Raw genomic sequence first — 17543 nt, forward strand, 5'->3', positions numbered from 1 at the left:
AGTCTGCATACCACCAGCTCCCAATCCGCCCGGAGGACTGCCACTACACGGCGTTCGAGGCAGATGGCCGCCTCTTCCATTTCCTCCGGGTCACCTTTGGCATCACAAATGGGGTCTCGGTGTTCCAACGAGCAATGGACCGAATGGTGGACCAGTACGGGCTGCGGGCCACGTTTCCGTACTTGGACAATGTCACCATCTGCGGCAAAGACCAGCAGGACCACGACGCCAACCTCCACCGATTTCTCCAAACTGCCCAGAAACTAAATCTCACCTACAATAAGGAGAAATGCGTTTTCCGCGCTACCAGACTAGCCATCCTCGGCTATGTCGTGGAAAACAGAGTCCTGGGCCCCGACTCGGACTGTATGCGCCCCCTCTTACAACTCCCTCTCCCTCCCTCATTTTCCCAGGGCCGTCAAGAGGTGCCTGGGATTCTTCTCTTATTACGCCCAGTGGGTTCCCCAGTATGCGGACAAAGCCCGCCCACTATTTAAGACCACACTCTTCCCACTGTCAGCTGAGGCCCGCCAGGCCTTCAACTGCATCAAGGAGGACATCGGCAAAGCCGCCATGCGGGCGGTGGATGAATCCTTCCCCTTTCAGATGGAGAGCGACGCCTCAGAGGTTGCTCTCGCTGCCACTCTGAACCAGGCAGGGAGACCAGTAGCTTTCTTCTCCCGGACCCTATCCGCTTCGGAACTTCGACACTCCTCAGTCGAAAAAGAAGCTCAAGCCATTGTGGAAGCCGTTTGGCACTGGAGGCACTACCTCGCAGGTAGGAGGTTTACCCTCATCACCGACCAAAGATCGTTTGCCTTCATGTACGACAACTCGCAAAGGGGCAAAATAAAAAACGATAAAATCTTGCGGTGGAGGATCGAACTCTCCACCTATAATGATGACATCATATATCGATCGGGGAAGCTCAACGAGCCCCCAGATGCCCTGCCCCGCGGCACATGCGCCAGCGCGCAAGACGACCGCCTGAAGGCTATCCACAACGACCTCTGCCACCCGGGGGTCACCCGGCTCGCCCACTATGTCAAAGCCCGAAATCTGCCTTTCTCCACCGAGGAGGTAGAAGCCATCGCCAGGGATTGCCTGATCTGCGCGGAGTGCAAACCGCACTTCTATAGACCAGACAAGGCCCACCTGGTAAAGGCATCCCAGCCCTTTGAACGCCTGAGCATCGATTTCAAAGGGCCACTCCCCTCGACCAATCGAAATGTGTACTTCCTCAACGCCATAGACGAATTCTCCCGCTTCCCCTTTGCTATCCCATGCCCCGATATAACCTCCCACACAGTCATCAGAGCCCTGCACAGTGTCTTCACCCTGTTCGGTTTCCCCAGCTACATACACAGCAACAGGGGATCGTCCTTCATGAGCGACGAGCTGCGTCAGTACCTGCTCGACAAGGACCTCGAGCAGAACTACCAGCTATAACCCCAGGGGGAACGGGTAGGTGGAGAGGGAGAACGCGACGGTCTGGAAGACCGTCCTACTGACCCTACGGTCCAGGAATCTCCCGACCTCCCACTGGCAGGAGGTCCTCCCCGACACGCTCCATGCAATTAGGTCCCTCCTGTGCACCGCCACCAACCAGACCCCTCACGAACGATTATTTGTTTTCCCTAGGGGCACTATCACGGGGGCTTCGCTCCCATCTTGGTTGAGGACACCGGGCCCGGTCTCCTCCGGAAGCACGTCTGGACACACAAAACGGACCCACTAGTAGAGAGGGTACTAGTGCTACATCCAAACCCACACTATTATTGAAGACCCCGACGGCCGTCAGGACACCGTTTCCCTCCGGGACCTGGCGCCTGCAGGATCCACGACTACCTCCACCACCGCCGAGGTACCCCTCACACTACACCCCACCCAACCCCCTGCGCCCCCGCGCCTAGAGGTTTCCTGCGCCCCCCTTCGCCCGTTGCACTGGTCAGGAATGGAGCTCGGACCAAAATAAGGGGAAGTAGATTTAGGACTGAGTTTAGGAGGAACTTCTTCACCCAAAGGGTTGTGAATCTATGGAATTCCTTGCCCAGTGAAGCAGTTGAGGCTCCTTCATTACATGTTTTTAAGGTAAAGATAGATAGTTTTTTGAAGAATAAAGGGATTAAGGGTTATGGTGTTCGGGCCGGAAAATGGAGCTGAGTCCACAAAAGATCAGCCATGATCTAATTGAATGGCGGAGCAGGCTCGAGGGGCCAGATGGCCTACTCCTGCTCCTAGTTCTTATGTTCTTATGAAACACCCCCGGAGTCCACCCCCATACCCACACCGACCGTCACCACCCAGCCACCCGAAGAGGCTGCAACCCCGGTGCTCCGCCGATCCCAAGGGACGACTCGGCCACCGGACCGGCTCAACCTGTAGACCCATCACCCCAGCCGGACTTGATTTTTTTACAGGCGGTGAATGTGGTGAATGTAATTCACACTGTATTATATTGTATGGTATTGTGTACTTGTGGGCTCTGTCTGTGAGCCGTTGCTCGGCTCTGCCCATAGGCGGAGATGAGGAGCTTGTACAGGGCTCCACCCTCGGCTCCGCCCATGGCCCCTCCCACTACCGGAAGTATAATGTGCTGCAGCCGTGTGAGCCTGCCCTCAGTACTTCTGGTCGCAGGCAGGCTCAGTTGTAAGACAGTGTTCAGCAAAGATTTATACCAACAAAAAGAAAGAACGGTAGAAAGAGGGAAAATTGACCGTGGATATCTAAGGAAATAAGGGAGAGTATCAAACTGAAGGAAAAAGCATACAAAGTGGCAAAGATTAGTGGGAGATGAGAGGACTGGGAAATCTTTAGGGGGCAACAGAAAGCTACTAAAAAAGCTACAAAGAAGAGTAAGATAGATTATGAGAGTAAACTTGCTCAGAATATAAAAACAGATAGTAAATGTTTCTACAAATATATAAAACAAAAAAGAGTGGCTAAGGTAAATATTGGTCCTTTAAAGGATGAAAAGGGAGATTTAATAATGGGAGATGAGGAAATGGCTGAGGAACTGAACAGGTTTTTTGGGTCGGTCTTCACAGTGGAAGACACAAATAACATGCCAGTGACTGATTGAAATGAGGCCATGACAGGTGAGGACCTTGAGATAATTGTTATCACTAAGGAGGTAGTGATGGGCAAGCTAATGGGGCTAAACGTAGACAAGTCTCCTGGCCCCTATGGAATGCACACCAGAGTGCTAAATGAGATAGCTAGGGAAATTGCAAATGCACTAGTGATAATTTACCAAAATTCACTGGACTCGGGTGGCCCCGGCGGATTGGAAATTAGCAAACGTGACACCACTGTTTACAAAAGGAGGTAGGCAGAAAGCGGGTAATTAAAGGCCAGTGAGCTTAACTGGGAAGATGCTGGAATCTATCATCAAGGAAGAAATAGCGAGGTATCTGGATAGAAATTGTCCCATTGGGCAGGCGCAGCATGGGTTCAAAAAGGGCAGGTCGTGCCTAACTAATTTAGTGGGATTTTTTGAGGACATTACCAGAGCGGTAGATAATGGGGAGCCAATGGATGTGGTATATCTGGATTTCCAGAAAGCCTTTGACAAGGTACCACACAAAAGGTTGCTGCATAAGATAAAGATGCATGACATTAAGGGTAAAGTAGGAGCATGGATAGAGGATTGGTTAATTAATAGAAAGCAAAGAGTGGGGATTAATGGGTGTTTCTCTGGTTGGCAATCAGTAGCTAGTGGTGTCCCTCAGGGATCAGTGTTGGGCCCACAATTGTTCACAATTTACATAGATGATTTGGAGTTGGGGACCAAGTGCAATGTGTCCAGGTTTGCAGACGACACTAAGATGAGTGGTAAAGCAAAAAGTGCAGAGGATACCGGAAGTCTGCAGAGAGATTTGGATAGGTTAAGTGAATGGGCTAGGGTCTGGCAGATGGAATACAATGTTGACAAATGTGAGGTTATCCATTTTGGTAGGAATAACAGCAAAAGGGATTATTATTTAAATGATAAAATATTAAAACATGCTGCTGTGGGGAGAGACCTGGGTGTGCTCATGCATTAGTCGCAAAAAGTTGGTTTACAGGTGCAACAGGTGAGGAAGAAAGCGAATGGAATTTTGTCCTTAATTGCTAGAGGGATGGAGTTTAAGACTAGGGAGGTTATGCTGCAATTGTATAAGGTGTTAGTGAGGCCACACCTGGAGTATTGTGTTCAGTTTTGGTCTCTTTACCTGAGAAAGGACGTACTGGCGCTGGAGGGTGTGCAGAGGAGATTCACTAGGTTAATCCAGAGCTGAAGGGGTTGGATTACGAGGAAAGGTTGAGTGGACTGGAATTGTACTCATTGGAATTTAGAAGGATGAGGGGGGATCTTATAGAAACATATAAAATTATGAAGGGAATAGATAGGATGGATGCGGGCAGGTTGTTTCCACTGGCGGGTGGAAGCAGAACTAGGGGGCATAGCCTCAATATAAGGGGAAGTAAATTTAGGACTGAGTTTAGGAGGAACTTCTTCACCCAAAGGGTTGTGAATCTATGGAATTCCTTGCCCAGTGAAGCAGTTGAGGCTCCTTCATTAAATGTTTTTAAGATAAAGAGAGCTAGTTTTTTGAAGAAGAAAGGGATTAAGGGTTATGGTGTTCGGGCGGGAAAGTGGAGCTGAATCCACAAAAGATCAGCCATGATCTCATTGAATGGCGGAGCAGGCTCGAGGGGCCATATGTCCTGCTCCTAGTTCTTATGTTCTTATGTTTCTCAGAACTTCTGGTACATTATTCATGTCACCCTTTGTGAAGACAGAAGCAAAATACAAATTTAATTCCTCAACCATTTCTTTGTTCCCGATTATGAATTCCCCCATTTCTGACCGTAAGTGGCATACATTTGTTTTTGTCAATCTTTTTCTCTTTACACACCTGTAGAAACTTTTACAGTCAGTTTTTATGTTCCCCACTAGCTTACTTTCAATCTCTGTTTTCCCCTTCTTAATCAGTCCCTTCACTCGCGTTTGCTGAATTTTCAACTGCTCCCAATGCCCAGTCTTTTGTTTTTTCTTGCCAATTTGTATGTTACTTCATTGAATCTAATACTATCTCTAATTTCCTTTGTAAGCTATGGTTTGGCCACAGTTCCCTTTTCACTCTTGCGGCAAATAGCAATAAACAACTTTTGGAGCTCACCTATTAATTCCGTGAATGCCTGCATTTGCCTGTCCACTGTCCTTCCTTTCAGTAATGTTTCCCAGTCCATTGTAGCCAATTTATGCCTCATACCATCTTAATTAAATGGCAAAGGTTTGTGGCATGCTATATGTGGCACTGATGGTCCGCACACTCGCCAATGAAATGGAACTTTGAACTGCACAGGGGAACAAGGCAGGGGTGCCCACTGTCGCCGCTGCTGTTTGCGTTGGCTATAGAGCCTCTGGCAATGGCTCTTAGGGGGTCAACAGAGTGGCGAGACATTATAAGGGTACAAAGGGAACATCTGGTGTCGCCCTGTGCCGACGACATACTATTGTATGTTTTGGACCTGCTGGAAAGCATGGAGAGGATCATTGGGGATCTTTGGGGCATTCTCGGGATAGAAGTTAAATGTAAGGAAAAGCGAAGTGTTCCCAGTGAACGAGGTGGGTCGGTGAGTCAATCTAGGGGGAATGCTATTTAAGGTGACCAGAGACAGGTTTAGATACCTGAGGATTCAGGTAGCGAGGGAATGGGCGATGCTACACAAATGGAATTTAACAAAACTGGTGGAGGAGGTTAGGGAGGATCTGAAGAGGTGGGACACACTGCACTTGACATCGGCAGGGAGGGACCAAGTGGTGAAGGTGTACATTCTGCCAAGATTCCTGTTCATATTCCAGACACTCCCGATCTTTGTACCGAAGGATTTCTTTCAAAAACTGGATATGATTATTTCAGGCTTTGTATGGGCAGGGAAGGTGCCACGGGTTAAGAAGACCCTTTTACAGAGACAGAGGTAGAAGGGAGGGTTGGCATTGCCGAACCTGTTACATTATTACTGGCCAGCGAACGTGGAGACGGTGAGGCGGTGGTGGGATGGAGAAGGGACAGAATGGGTTAGGATGGAGGAGGAATCCTGTAGGAGGTCCAGCTTGAAGGCTATGGTGATGGCGGCATTGCCAATGGCGCCAAGGAAACACTCGGAGAGCCCTGTAGTGCAATCTATGGTGAAGATCTGGAACCAGCTGAGGAGGCACTTTAGGATAGAAGGGATATCGGTGTTACCGCCGTTGTGCGAAAATTACGCTTTTGAGTCGGGGGGGGGGTGGGTTAGATGGCACGTATAGGAAGTGGAGAGAAGTGGGGCTGGTTAAGGTTAGGGATTTTTACCTGGAAGAAGGGGTTGTCAGTCTAGAGGAACTGAAGGAGAGGGTAGAGCTCCCGAGAGGAAGTGAGTTTAGGTTCTGGCAGGTAAGGGACTTCACGCAGAAGGCTTGGAAAGTGTTCCCCAGTTTGCCGAGGTGCACCATGTTGGAGCGATGCTGCTTCTTGATGTGGAACGGGAGGGCAGGATCGGGTCATATACGGGTGGCTGAGAGAGCAGGGAGGTGAGCAGGTGGTGAAGATTAAGGAGAAGTGGGAAGGGTTGCTGGGAGGGGAGATAAACTGAGGAGTATAGAGTGAGGTGCTATGATGGGTAAATGCAACCTCCTTGTGCGCAAGTATGAGCCTGATACAGTCAAGGTGGTGCACAGGGTATTCATGACGTGGGCAAGAATGAGTAGGTTCTTCCAAGGAATGACAGATGAGTGTGAGAAGCGTGGGTGAGGACCAGCAAATCATGTTAATTTGTTCTGGGGTTGCAAAACGTTGGGGAGATTTAGGGTGGGAATGTTCGCGGCGCTAACAAGGATAGTGGGCGTGGAGGTTGGCCCGGACTCATTGGTGGCGATAATCCACCTGTGACTCATCCAGTTGGAGATTACTGCCCCGAGTGCTGATTGGACTGTGAGTTAACCAGCACCAATATAATAGGTCAGCTGCTGTAGGAATGAAGACACTGAGATGTGTAACCAGGTCAACAAAGAACAAAGAAAAGTACAGCACAGGAACAGGCCCTTCAGCCCTCCAAGCCAGCGCCGACCATGCTGCCCATCTAAACTAAAATCTTCTACACTTCGGGGGTCCGTTTCCATCTATTCCCATCCTATTCATGTATTTGTCCTGTGTAAATACTAATGTTATGCTGAATAACCATCTTTAATTTTTTAAAAATATATATTTTTATAGGAATTTTTTTCCTTTAATATCAAAATTTTGCTGTACTGGCTTTTCTGCTGGCTGGCTGATTCTTTCCCATCCTGCTTGGCAGTGCGGTTGGTGGGGGGTTGGTATGGGGGGATTGTGAGTACTTTTGGTGTCCATTCATTGGGGTTAAAAGGTCTCAGTTGATGTTCTTAAATGGGAGCCACCATTCGTGCAACCACTCAGCTCATGGCCGCCACCGGAAGTCCCGAATAAATGTCTTCCTTATGAACTCTTCGGACTCCCCCTTTTCCATTTACTTAATTGGCGACGATGATGAGTTGGAGCTGTCGGTCACCTTTTCCGAAATTTATTTTTGAAGAGTGTGGACTGAGGCACGGACTTTTCATTGCTGAGAGATCCTTTTTCTGAACCTGTACTGAAACAGCAGGTGAGTGCCAGGGTGAGGATTGATTCCAGCTTGTGGAGTGAGTGTGCAGGGAGAGTTCTGGGGTCTAATGCATCCCTCAGTACTGGAAGCAAAGTCATCAGGACAACTTCTGGTGCTGGTCGCGCAATGTTGTCATCTGTTCCCGTTGGCCGGGTGGGGGAGCCCTCCGCTAAACCTGTTAATTTGTACGTGATCTCTGTGGCACGGTGACGGAGTGGTTAGCACTGCTGCCTCACGGCGCCGAGGATCCGGGTTTGATCCCGGCCCCAGGTCACTGTCCGTGTGGAGTTTTCACATTCTCCCTGTCACTGCATGGTTCTCACCACCATGTCGTAGTCAATATTTTCCCCGCTTCTAGACTGTGATAGAAAGATGCAAACATGATTCATTAGGTAAGCAAAACTAAGCTTTATTTACGAATTAGAACTGACTGCTAGCAGTGTGGCTGAGACTTGAAGTCGGAAGGCAGTCAAGTACAAACTGCTGGGTCCGTCCCAAGTCTGCAATATCACAGAAGAATAAGACGATTTATATACATTATAGGATCAAGATAACATGAATACAGCTTGGTCAGGAATTTGATCGAAAGTAAAACATAAGTAATAATCATTACAATGGCGTCACCTTGCTGACCTTTAGGGGATTGGGGTCTCATATCATTATCTTGTCTTTGTTTTAAGAAATGGACAAATTTGTTTACGTACAGGAAGAGAGTTTTTTAGCTTGGTATGTATTGAGACTGCTCTAGTCTCATGACGAACACGCCTTATCCTAGAGTTTCAGAGTCAGCCAGTTCTCAGGTCAACTTGACCTTGGCCTGCTTGTATTTGTGCCTTAGGTTATGCGAAGTCAGTTTAAATTTAATTGTACCAAGAAACTTGACTAGTTTTCCCATCATGCCATTATTTGCTTCACACAATACCACACCCACAACCCAAAGATGTGCAGGATAGGTGGATTGGCCGTGCTAAATTTCCCTGTCAATTGGGGAAAAGAATAATTGGGCACTCTTTTAAAAAAAAAAAAAACATTTTTTAAATTTGTACTTTATCTTTTCCAACTGAGGAAAGTCATTTTTGTAGAATAGAAAGAAATAACATTTATTTACAATTACATATATATACAGCAGCAGTACTCTCTTGCTGCTCACTCCTCTCTAGCTGGTTCCATACTGGTCAGCTCTATTTATGCAGGGACTCCGCTAATGATTTCTCCGCCCCCTCATTGGGGAAGCTCATACTCCCTGAGGATTGTGGGATTGCCATTAGTCCCCAGCCAGTGGTAAGCAGGCAGGTTATAATAGTCATATAAGTCCCCCAGCGAAGCCTACATCCCCGTTGGCGTTGCTGACCGCCACTCCAGCAGAATTCTTCGCCGGGCAATCAGAGAGTCAAAGACCACAACTTCGGCCTCCCTCCCCTCCATCAGCTCTGGCTTCTCCGATATCCTAAATATCGACACCAATGAGTCCGGGTCAACCTCCACGTCCATGGTCCTCTCTATTCGTGCTATCCACGATAATTTCCACCTCGTGGATGCTCCAGAATTTTCCCAGATGCCACACGGACTTCCAGGAGCTGCAGCTGGAGACACTTCCTACACACATGCTGGTCATAGAATCATAGAATCTATGGTGCAGAAGGGGACCATTCAGTCCATCCAGTCTGCACGTTCCCTTGGAAAGAGCGCCCCACCCAAGCCCACACCTCCATCATAACCCCACCGAACCTTTTTGGACACTAAGGGCAATTTAGAATGGTCACTCCACCTAACCTGCAAATCTTTAGACTGTGGGAGGAAACCCAGGAAACAAGGAGAACGAGCAGACTCCGAACAGACAGTTACCCAGGCGGGAATTGAACCTGGGACCCTGGCACTAACAAGCAACTCCTGTGCTACTGTGCCACCCACTAGGAACTGGGAACTGGAAACATTCCTTGTCTTCCACATGGAGCAATAAGAGCAGACCATGGTTTGGAGCTCTCCTGCCATGTCTTACCCCTTTAAGTTAAATTAATTATTTTCATATCAAACAATATCAACTAGGGCCCTTCTTCTTCCCGCTTTGTTATAGAATATTTTTCTTACAAACAATGAGTCACAGAGTGATATCTTAACAATTATAACCAATAGTAGTAGTATCTACCAAACTACTCACCCAAACAGCTGTTGAGCTTTCATTGATTGAGAGATTTGATTTACTGTCACGTGTACCGAGCCACTGTGAAAAGTATTGTTCTGCATACAGTCCAGACAGATCGTTCCATACATGAAAAAACGTAGGATATACTTAAATACCCAATGTAAATACATAGACAGAGGCATCGGGTGAAGCATACAAGAGTGTAGTACTACTCAGTAGAGAAGATGTGCGAAGAGATCATTTCAGTCCATAAGAGGGTCATTCTGCTAACAACAGGGAAGAAGCTGTTTTTGAATCTGTTAGTGTGTGTTCTCAGACTTTTCTATCTCATGCCTAATGGAAGAGGTTGGAAAAGAGAATAAGCTGGATGGGAGGCGTCTTTGATTATGCTGCCCGCTTCCCTAAGGCAGCGGGAGGTGTAGACAGAGTCAATGGATAGGAGGCAGGTTCACGTTAAGGACTGGGCTGTGTTCACGACTCTCTGTAGTCATTCGGAGACTCATTAGGAGATGTAAACTTGCACTCATCCCTTCCTTCAGTCTTTTAACCACCTGGGATCTGCTCTTAGATTCACTTTTTCTTTACTCCTCTATCCTTCTAGCTTTATTCCCTGACTGTTATCTTATGTAATTATTTAAGTTCCAGCTATTTAAAGACAGTCCATAATATCAGTTACTAATCAACCAATCAGCTTAACACTTTCCTGTAACATCATGTTGGATTTTTCAAACTCAACGCACTGTCTGAACAGTGGCCGCAGATCAGGTGGTCTCTGCTGCCAAAGGTGAGGGAGGGCCCCGAGCCTCGCGCTCCCTTTATCCTGCACTCCCAGAAGAGTGCCCCTCACAGATCAGATGGTCTCTGCTGCCCAAAGGTCAGGGAGGGCCCCGAGCCTCGCGCTCCCTTTATCCTGCACTCCCAGAAGAGTGCCCCTCACAGGTCAGGTGGTCTCTGCTGCCCAAAGGTGAGGGAGGGCCCCAAGCCTCGCGCTCCCTCTATCCTGAACTCCCAGAAGAGTGTCACTCGCAGGTCTTGGTGGCCTCCACTGCCTTAACGTGCCCTAATTACGGTTCCTCATTTGGCCAGTAAGAGAAAATAAGACAAAGAAAACAACAAAAATATAAGGAATTTGCACAAAATTGAAGTTATCTTTATGGAAATTAGAAAGATTTATAAAGCCACAGCCGTGACCTTGTACTTTCTTCATCAATGTCCAGGCAAACTATAATGCCCTTATCAAATCAACACCACATTTAAATAAGTTCAATTAAAGCTTATCAGAATATTCAATACACAAAATAAATGAACAGAATTTTATTATTGTTGAAGTAAAACCTAAGTGATAGCTTTTATTAAATCTACTCTCATTTTTGAAAATCCAATAGAACAATCAGAAAAATAACTTGTTTCGGCAACACAACAAATTGGATAAATCTTTATTATTTAGTGATGTAACTCTGCCCAATCGCCCAATTACTTTCAGGAAACAATTCAGCTTTATGACAATATTAATACGTATTGCCTCATTTTATTTAAAATTAATATGTCTAAGATAAAAAAAAATCTTATTTTCAAAAGTTTGAACTGCGGGATGACAAATGCCCGATCAGCACAACATGCCATTTGTGTAAAGCTATGAAACAATCGAGGACAACAGATTTGTTTTGCATTTTCATTATAATGGGAACTACGAACATTTCCAGTAACTGATTTGTTTTCAGCTTGATTACTTCTTTTTCTGAGCGCTGAAGCAAAATTTATATTTAGGTGACAAAGTCGAAGATGATCACAAAGCTTAGTTACCGAGTGAATGTGAAACTAACTTGTTGCATAGTTTAGCTGCTAATGAAGGATCAGAAATTTACTGTCATCAAAGTTTAACAATTAAATCCTTGTAATGTTATTAAGGGTTCAGATCGACCCCGAGGGCGGGGCTACGGGGTTAAGGTTCAGCCCCACCCCCGGGGTCAGGGGTCAGTCTCTGAGCAATGGCGGGTGTGCCGCAAAATCCCAACAATCCCGTCGTTTTCTTCGACATCACCATCGGCGGCCAGGAAGTGGGACGGCTGAAGATTGAACTGTTCGCTGACGTAGTGCCCAGGGTAGCAGAGAACATCAGGCAGTTCTGTACTGGAGAATTCAGGAAGGATGGTGTCCCTATAGGTTATAAAGGAAGTACATTCCACAGGGTAATCAAGGACTTTATGATACAAGGGGGAGACTTTGTAAATGGAGATGGAACTGGCGTTTGTAGCATTTATAGAGGACCATTTGCAGATGAAAACTTCAAACAAAAGCACAATTCCCCAGGTCTTTTATCCATGGCAAACAGTGGCCCAAATACAAATGGTTGTCAATTCTTTATTACATGCTCGAAATGTGATTGGCTCGATGGGAAACACGTTGTTTTCGGTAAAATCATTGATGGATTGCTTGTAATGAGGAAAATTGAGAATGTTCCTGCCGGACCCAGCAACAAGCCTAAACTTCCGGTGGTGATTGCACAATGTGGAGAAATGTAGAGTAGATTGATGAACAAAAGTCTGGTTCTTCACCTCAAGATTATTTGTTAAGAAGTGTAAAGAGATCTGCATTTTGGCCTGCATGTTATTTATGATATCCACGGAAACTAAATGGTCCTTTGTTGTTTTGGCGAATCACACCTACGTTGATCTGGGGTTTTGACTTCAAAGTTTTTCATCTGAGATTCTCACCTGCTCCGTGTGAAATTGATCTGCTATGCATGGGCTAGTCCAAAAACAGTTCTCCCCTTTCTAAAAGAAGATCATTTTGGCACAGATTTTTTTTAAACCTCACCTTGAGATTTAAAAAATAGCCCCGGTGAACAGCTGGATGTCAAGTGACCCAGTGTAAATTCTGGAAAACCTTCCCAGCTGATCACAAAAGGACGGTCCAGAAAATGGCCTTTCTGATTGGAAGTATAATCTTGGTTTATTTAATGGTCTTTTTTAATAACCAAGACTTCAAATGATTGAGTTTTATTTTTTGAAAAGGAGTATGTATTCTCTGTCAGCCTGCTTACTTCCAGTTAAGGCAAAGCATAACATTGTGTGCATTACTCAGCTCTGAAGGTTTGTACTTCTTAAGTTGGACATGTAGTTTATATTTGTTTTTCAGACCGCAACATTTTTTATTGAACCCCAATGGATAATAAATATTGATAAATTTGAAATAAAACTTTTGAATATTAAAAAAAATAAATAAATAAAATAAAAAAAAAATAAATAAAAATTAAGGGTTCAGATCCAAAGTTCTTCATGTTTGCTCCTTATCAACTTCCTAAGTATACATTAAAGCTGATTAAAGCTTGTGGGAAGGTGCTACAGGAGTCATAAATTGCTTTTATCCTGATTATTAATCTGCTCACCATTAGAAAGGGCACATTCACTCAGTTACAAGAGTCAACAAAATCAATGTGCAGAATTAGCTGAATTATTTCTAAATATTTTTTCAGTAGGTATTTTCACTGTGATACAATGGGGCTGGATTTCATAGTTATCTGCCGTGGTTTGATGCAACTGGCTTGCTGGGCTATTTTAGACAGTAGCAAAGAATTAACCCATATTGCTGTGGTTGTGCAATCACATGTAGTCCAGACCGAGTAAGGATGATAGATAGGTGCCCTCCTATAAAGAACATTAGTGAATCGGATTTCAATTTTAATGACAATCCAGTAGTTTTGTAATCATTACCTCCACTATTGAATTTGGGCAGTGGTAATGTTTTTGTCTCTGTTTGTTTGTCTGTTTCTCTGCGAACAATTCTATGGCCTTGTTGCACCTGGCACCGATCCCGCTATTCCCGGTGAATAGCGGGAGAGCCCGTAAAACGGGGTTCGAGCCGAGCTCCGAACCGATTATGATTCTCCCAACCAGAGGCACCTGACGCGATCTGGATTGTGTCCTCGCTGGGCATGAACCTGACCAACATGTTTAAATGAATCTTAAAACTAATCAAAATATGCACAGCCTGGGGGACTTCGGTATGTAGGTGGAAGTCGTACATTGGGCGGCTTCTGCTCGAGACTCTGGTTTTTGGATTTTAATGCCCGGTTTCAGGGACAGTTTTTGAATAAGCTGGTGCAGGAAGGCATAAGGAAGGAGTAAATTTCATAGAATTTACAGTGCAGAAGGAGGCCATTGGGATGTCTAAGACACAGAAGAAAGCCGCTGGGAAGAAGGGGGCGAGCGAAGGTTTGCTGTTGGGTGAATGGATCAGCCGAAAGGAAGCAATTGCCCCGGTGAAGGCGGCGGTGTTGAAGACATCGGCTGAGGTACAGGAGCAAGGCGAGAAGTTGAAGGGGGTGGAGGAAGCTCTGCGCAGCACAGTGACCAGTTCACCTCGATGGGCGAGGAGCTGCGGAGGGTGGCGGAGGCTGACAAAGAGCTCAGAGCCAAGGTGGAGGACCTGGAGAACAGGTCGAGGCAGCAGAATTTGCAAATTGTGGGCCTGCCTGAGGGGATGGAGGGCTCAAGGTCAACTGAGTACTTTGTGAAGATGTTGGCAGAGTTGTGGGGGGAGGCGGGAGAACGCTCCTGGTATGGGCAGGGCTCATCAGTCACTGAACCACTGAGGGTAGTTATAATTTGCTTCCATAAATTTCACGTCAAGGAGAAGGTTTTTTTATTAGTTGGTTGAATGGGGGATGGTAGTTTACCTCTGTTATAGTCTACGGTTGGTTACAATTATATTGGGCTTCGAGGTTACGGCAGTTTTCAGCGGCGCGGTTTTTGCACTGGTTTTGTTTATTTGTCTTTGTTTTAGGGACCAGGTCATGGGGGAGGGGATTGGGAGGAGGGGGGCCTGGGCAGGGTCCTCTGCACTAGTAAGCGAAGGTTGGCTAGTGAACGGGAGTGTGATGGGGAGGGGCCGCAGTCATTGGAACCTTGTGGAACACGTTTCGATGGGCTTGGGAGGTGTGAAAGGTGGGGGGATGGGATCAATATTGGGAGAGGTGTTTGCAAGAGGAAGTGGATGGGGAGATTCTGGGAGGGAGGGGCGAGGGGTTTGACGGTAACAAAGGAATTGGGTGGGTCAGGCCTGAAGGGCAGGTCCCGGGGTTATGGTGATGGCGGATTGGAGGGATGGAGGGGATCCAGTCAGAATAGTGACGTGGAATGGGAGGGGGTAGGGGGCCAGTGAACAGATTGAGGGTTTTTACACATTTAAAGAGCTTGAAGGTCGATGTGGTGATGTTGCAGGAGACCCATCTGAGGGTGAAGGATCAGATGAGGCTTAGGAAGGATTGGGTGAGTCAGGTTTTCCACACAGGGTTCAGGGGGGTTACAGTATTGGTGGACAAGAGGGTGAGGTTTCAGATGGAAAAGGTGGTGGCGGACCGGGGGGGGGGGGGGGGGGGGGGGGGGCAGCTATGTGATAGTAATGGGGGGCCCCAACTGGGATGATGCGGGGTTTGTGAAGAGGGTGCTCTGGGTGCCATCCCGGATTTGGATATCCATGTATTGATAAGGGGGGGAGGGGGGTGGGGGTTGGAATATGGTGCAGGAGCCGAATGTGAGCAAGTCTCAGCTGCGCTCGGTAGGGAGGGTGGGGGTAAGGCGCTGGGGGGTTCACGAGGGAGATGAAGGAATAGACCCATTGAGGTTCTTACACCCGAGGGAACGGGAGTATTAACTTTTATCTTCCTGAAAGTGTATCGAGGATCGACATTTCATGGTGGGAAAGTGCTATTGGCAAGGATTAGTACATCGGAGTTCTCAGCAGTCATGATTTCAGACCCTGCTCCACACTGGTTGGATGTGGCTTTGGAAAAGGGAATGGCCTAGAGGCCAGGGTGAAGAATGGACGTGGGATTATTAGTGGACTGGATCGGGATGGTAATCGAAGAATATGTGGGGTTTAATTGAATTAGTTCGCAGTCAGTGGTGTGGGAGGCTCTGAAGGCAGTGGGGAGGGGGGAGGTGATCTCATTCAAAGCCAAGGTGGACAAGGAGAAAGGAGCGCCAAAAACTGAAAGAGGATATTCTGGAAGTAGATGGGAGGTACGCGGGGGACCTGGACCCGGGCAAGCATCGATTTTGTTGCTGCTAACGAAGGATAAGGATCCAGTAGAGTGTAGGTTGTATAGGCCCATATCCCTACTGAATGTAGATGCCAAAATATTGACAAAGGTGCTGGCGTCAAGGTTGGGGGGATATCTTCCGAAGATGATTGGGGAGGATCAGACGGGGTTTGTGAAGGGAAGGCGAACGTGAGGAGGTTGCTGAATGTGATCTTGTCTCCGGCAGAGGGAAAAGAGCAGAGGTGGTGGTGACACTGGAAACAGAGAAGGCATTTGGTCGGGTAAAGTGGGGTTACTTGATGGCGGTATTGGAGCGATTTGGAACTGAGGTTTGTGGCGTGGGTGCGGATGTTGTATAAGGAACCGATGGCGAATGTTCACACCAACAGCATGAACGCGGGGTACTTTGCACTGCACCGGGGTACGGGGCAGGGGTGCCCTATGTCTCTCCTGCTGATCAACACTCTGCCTCTTTCCACTGGTGGCAACTGTAGTGACAGTCAGTATATATCAGTTAGCATCTTCTACACATGGCTCAGAGCTAGTCTGGCCTGGTTAGTTATAGCAAGCACGCTTAGATTAGTAGAGTGTCAAACCCACAGCGAACTGTGTGCACTGTTTAACAAGTTCAATAAAGCGTATTGAACTAACATCAAAGTTTGGAGTCTACTTTCAAGTACAACTGCATCCAGTTGCAGTCAGTGTTACCCCAAGGTGATTAACACAACAGCCTGAGTTGCAGGCAGGGGGCGGATGTTTTAATCTTTGCCTTGCTGATTGTAGGTGGGTCCTGTTGGGGTGAAGGTCAGCCTCTCCAACCTGTGTCTCTGCCTGGCGCGGGGACCTGCTGGGGTTTTTATCCTTGGAGAAGGTGAAGTTTGAGCTGGGTGGGGAGTGGTTCTACAATTGTTGGGATTTGTTCATTATACACTTTCGGTAGTTGGTTACCTTTGGCTGTTGAGAGGAGGGGTGTGGGGGGGGGGGGGGGGGGGGGGGGGGGGGGGGGGGGGGGAGGTGCGCGGTGGAGGGATATTTTGGGTTTGGGTGGGATTGTTCCTTTTTATATATTTTTGGGGTTGTTCTTGTTTTTTCTTTGTCTGTTGAAAATTTGTCAAATAAAAACATCTCAAAAAATATATATGCAGCCTGGTCAAGGCTGGAGTCTCCCAGCACCCAAGATTCACCTGCCCCACTGGCGCAGAGTGAGGCTGGTGTCAATTGGTCTGGTCTCCATCATCGGAGACCAGACGTGATGGTCATTCCAGGGGCTCAGAAAACATTGGAATTATTGGGGAGAAGACGGCACCTAAGCAGTGCCAAGGTGGCACCATGGTACTGCTAAGTTGGCACTGCAGGAGTGCCAAATTAGCAGCGCTAGTGTTCCATGGAGCACTGCTGTGGTGCCAAGGGGCACTGCCAGAGGCCTGATGGACCCATGGATATAAAAGGGGTTGGTGAAGGTGGGCATGAAAGGGTTGCATAAAGCTGGTGCCTGAAGGGGTGTATGAAGTGGGGGTGAAGGGGTGGTATGAGGGTGTGAAGGGGGATATGAAGGGGGGCCTGGTGGGCATGTGTTGGGGTTGCTGAAAGGGGTAGCCTTAAAGATGAAACACTCAGCGACCTGGGGGGGGGGGGGGGGGCAGGGTGTGATGTGGATTAATGTGGGTTGGGGGTGGGGCCGGGTCTCCCTCATGCCTGCCTGGTGTTGGG

General features: G+C 47.4%; 2 protein-coding genes across 3 annotated transcripts in view; both read left to right on the forward strand.

Annotated features, from left to right (window-relative positions):
- Nucleotides 1-17543, forward strand: part of si:ch1073-145m9.1 — a 110972-nt gene that overhangs the window by 32468 nt on the left and 60961 nt on the right. The gene's annotated exons all lie outside the window — the stretch shown is intronic.
- LOC119974865 (peptidyl-prolyl cis-trans isomerase H) lies at nt 11733-12988 on the forward strand. The gene has a single exon (XM_038814189.1). The coding sequence runs from the start codon at nt 11779-11781 to the stop codon at nt 12310-12312; it is 534 nt and encodes a 177-aa protein (XP_038670117.1). The 5' UTR covers nt 11733-11778; the 3' UTR covers nt 12313-12988.

This window comes from Scyliorhinus canicula, chromosome 12 (assembly GCF_902713615.1).
Source record: "Scyliorhinus canicula chromosome 12, sScyCan1.1, whole genome shotgun sequence".
Classification (NCBI taxonomy): Eukaryota; Metazoa; Chordata; class Chondrichthyes; order Carcharhiniformes; family Scyliorhinidae; genus Scyliorhinus; species Scyliorhinus canicula.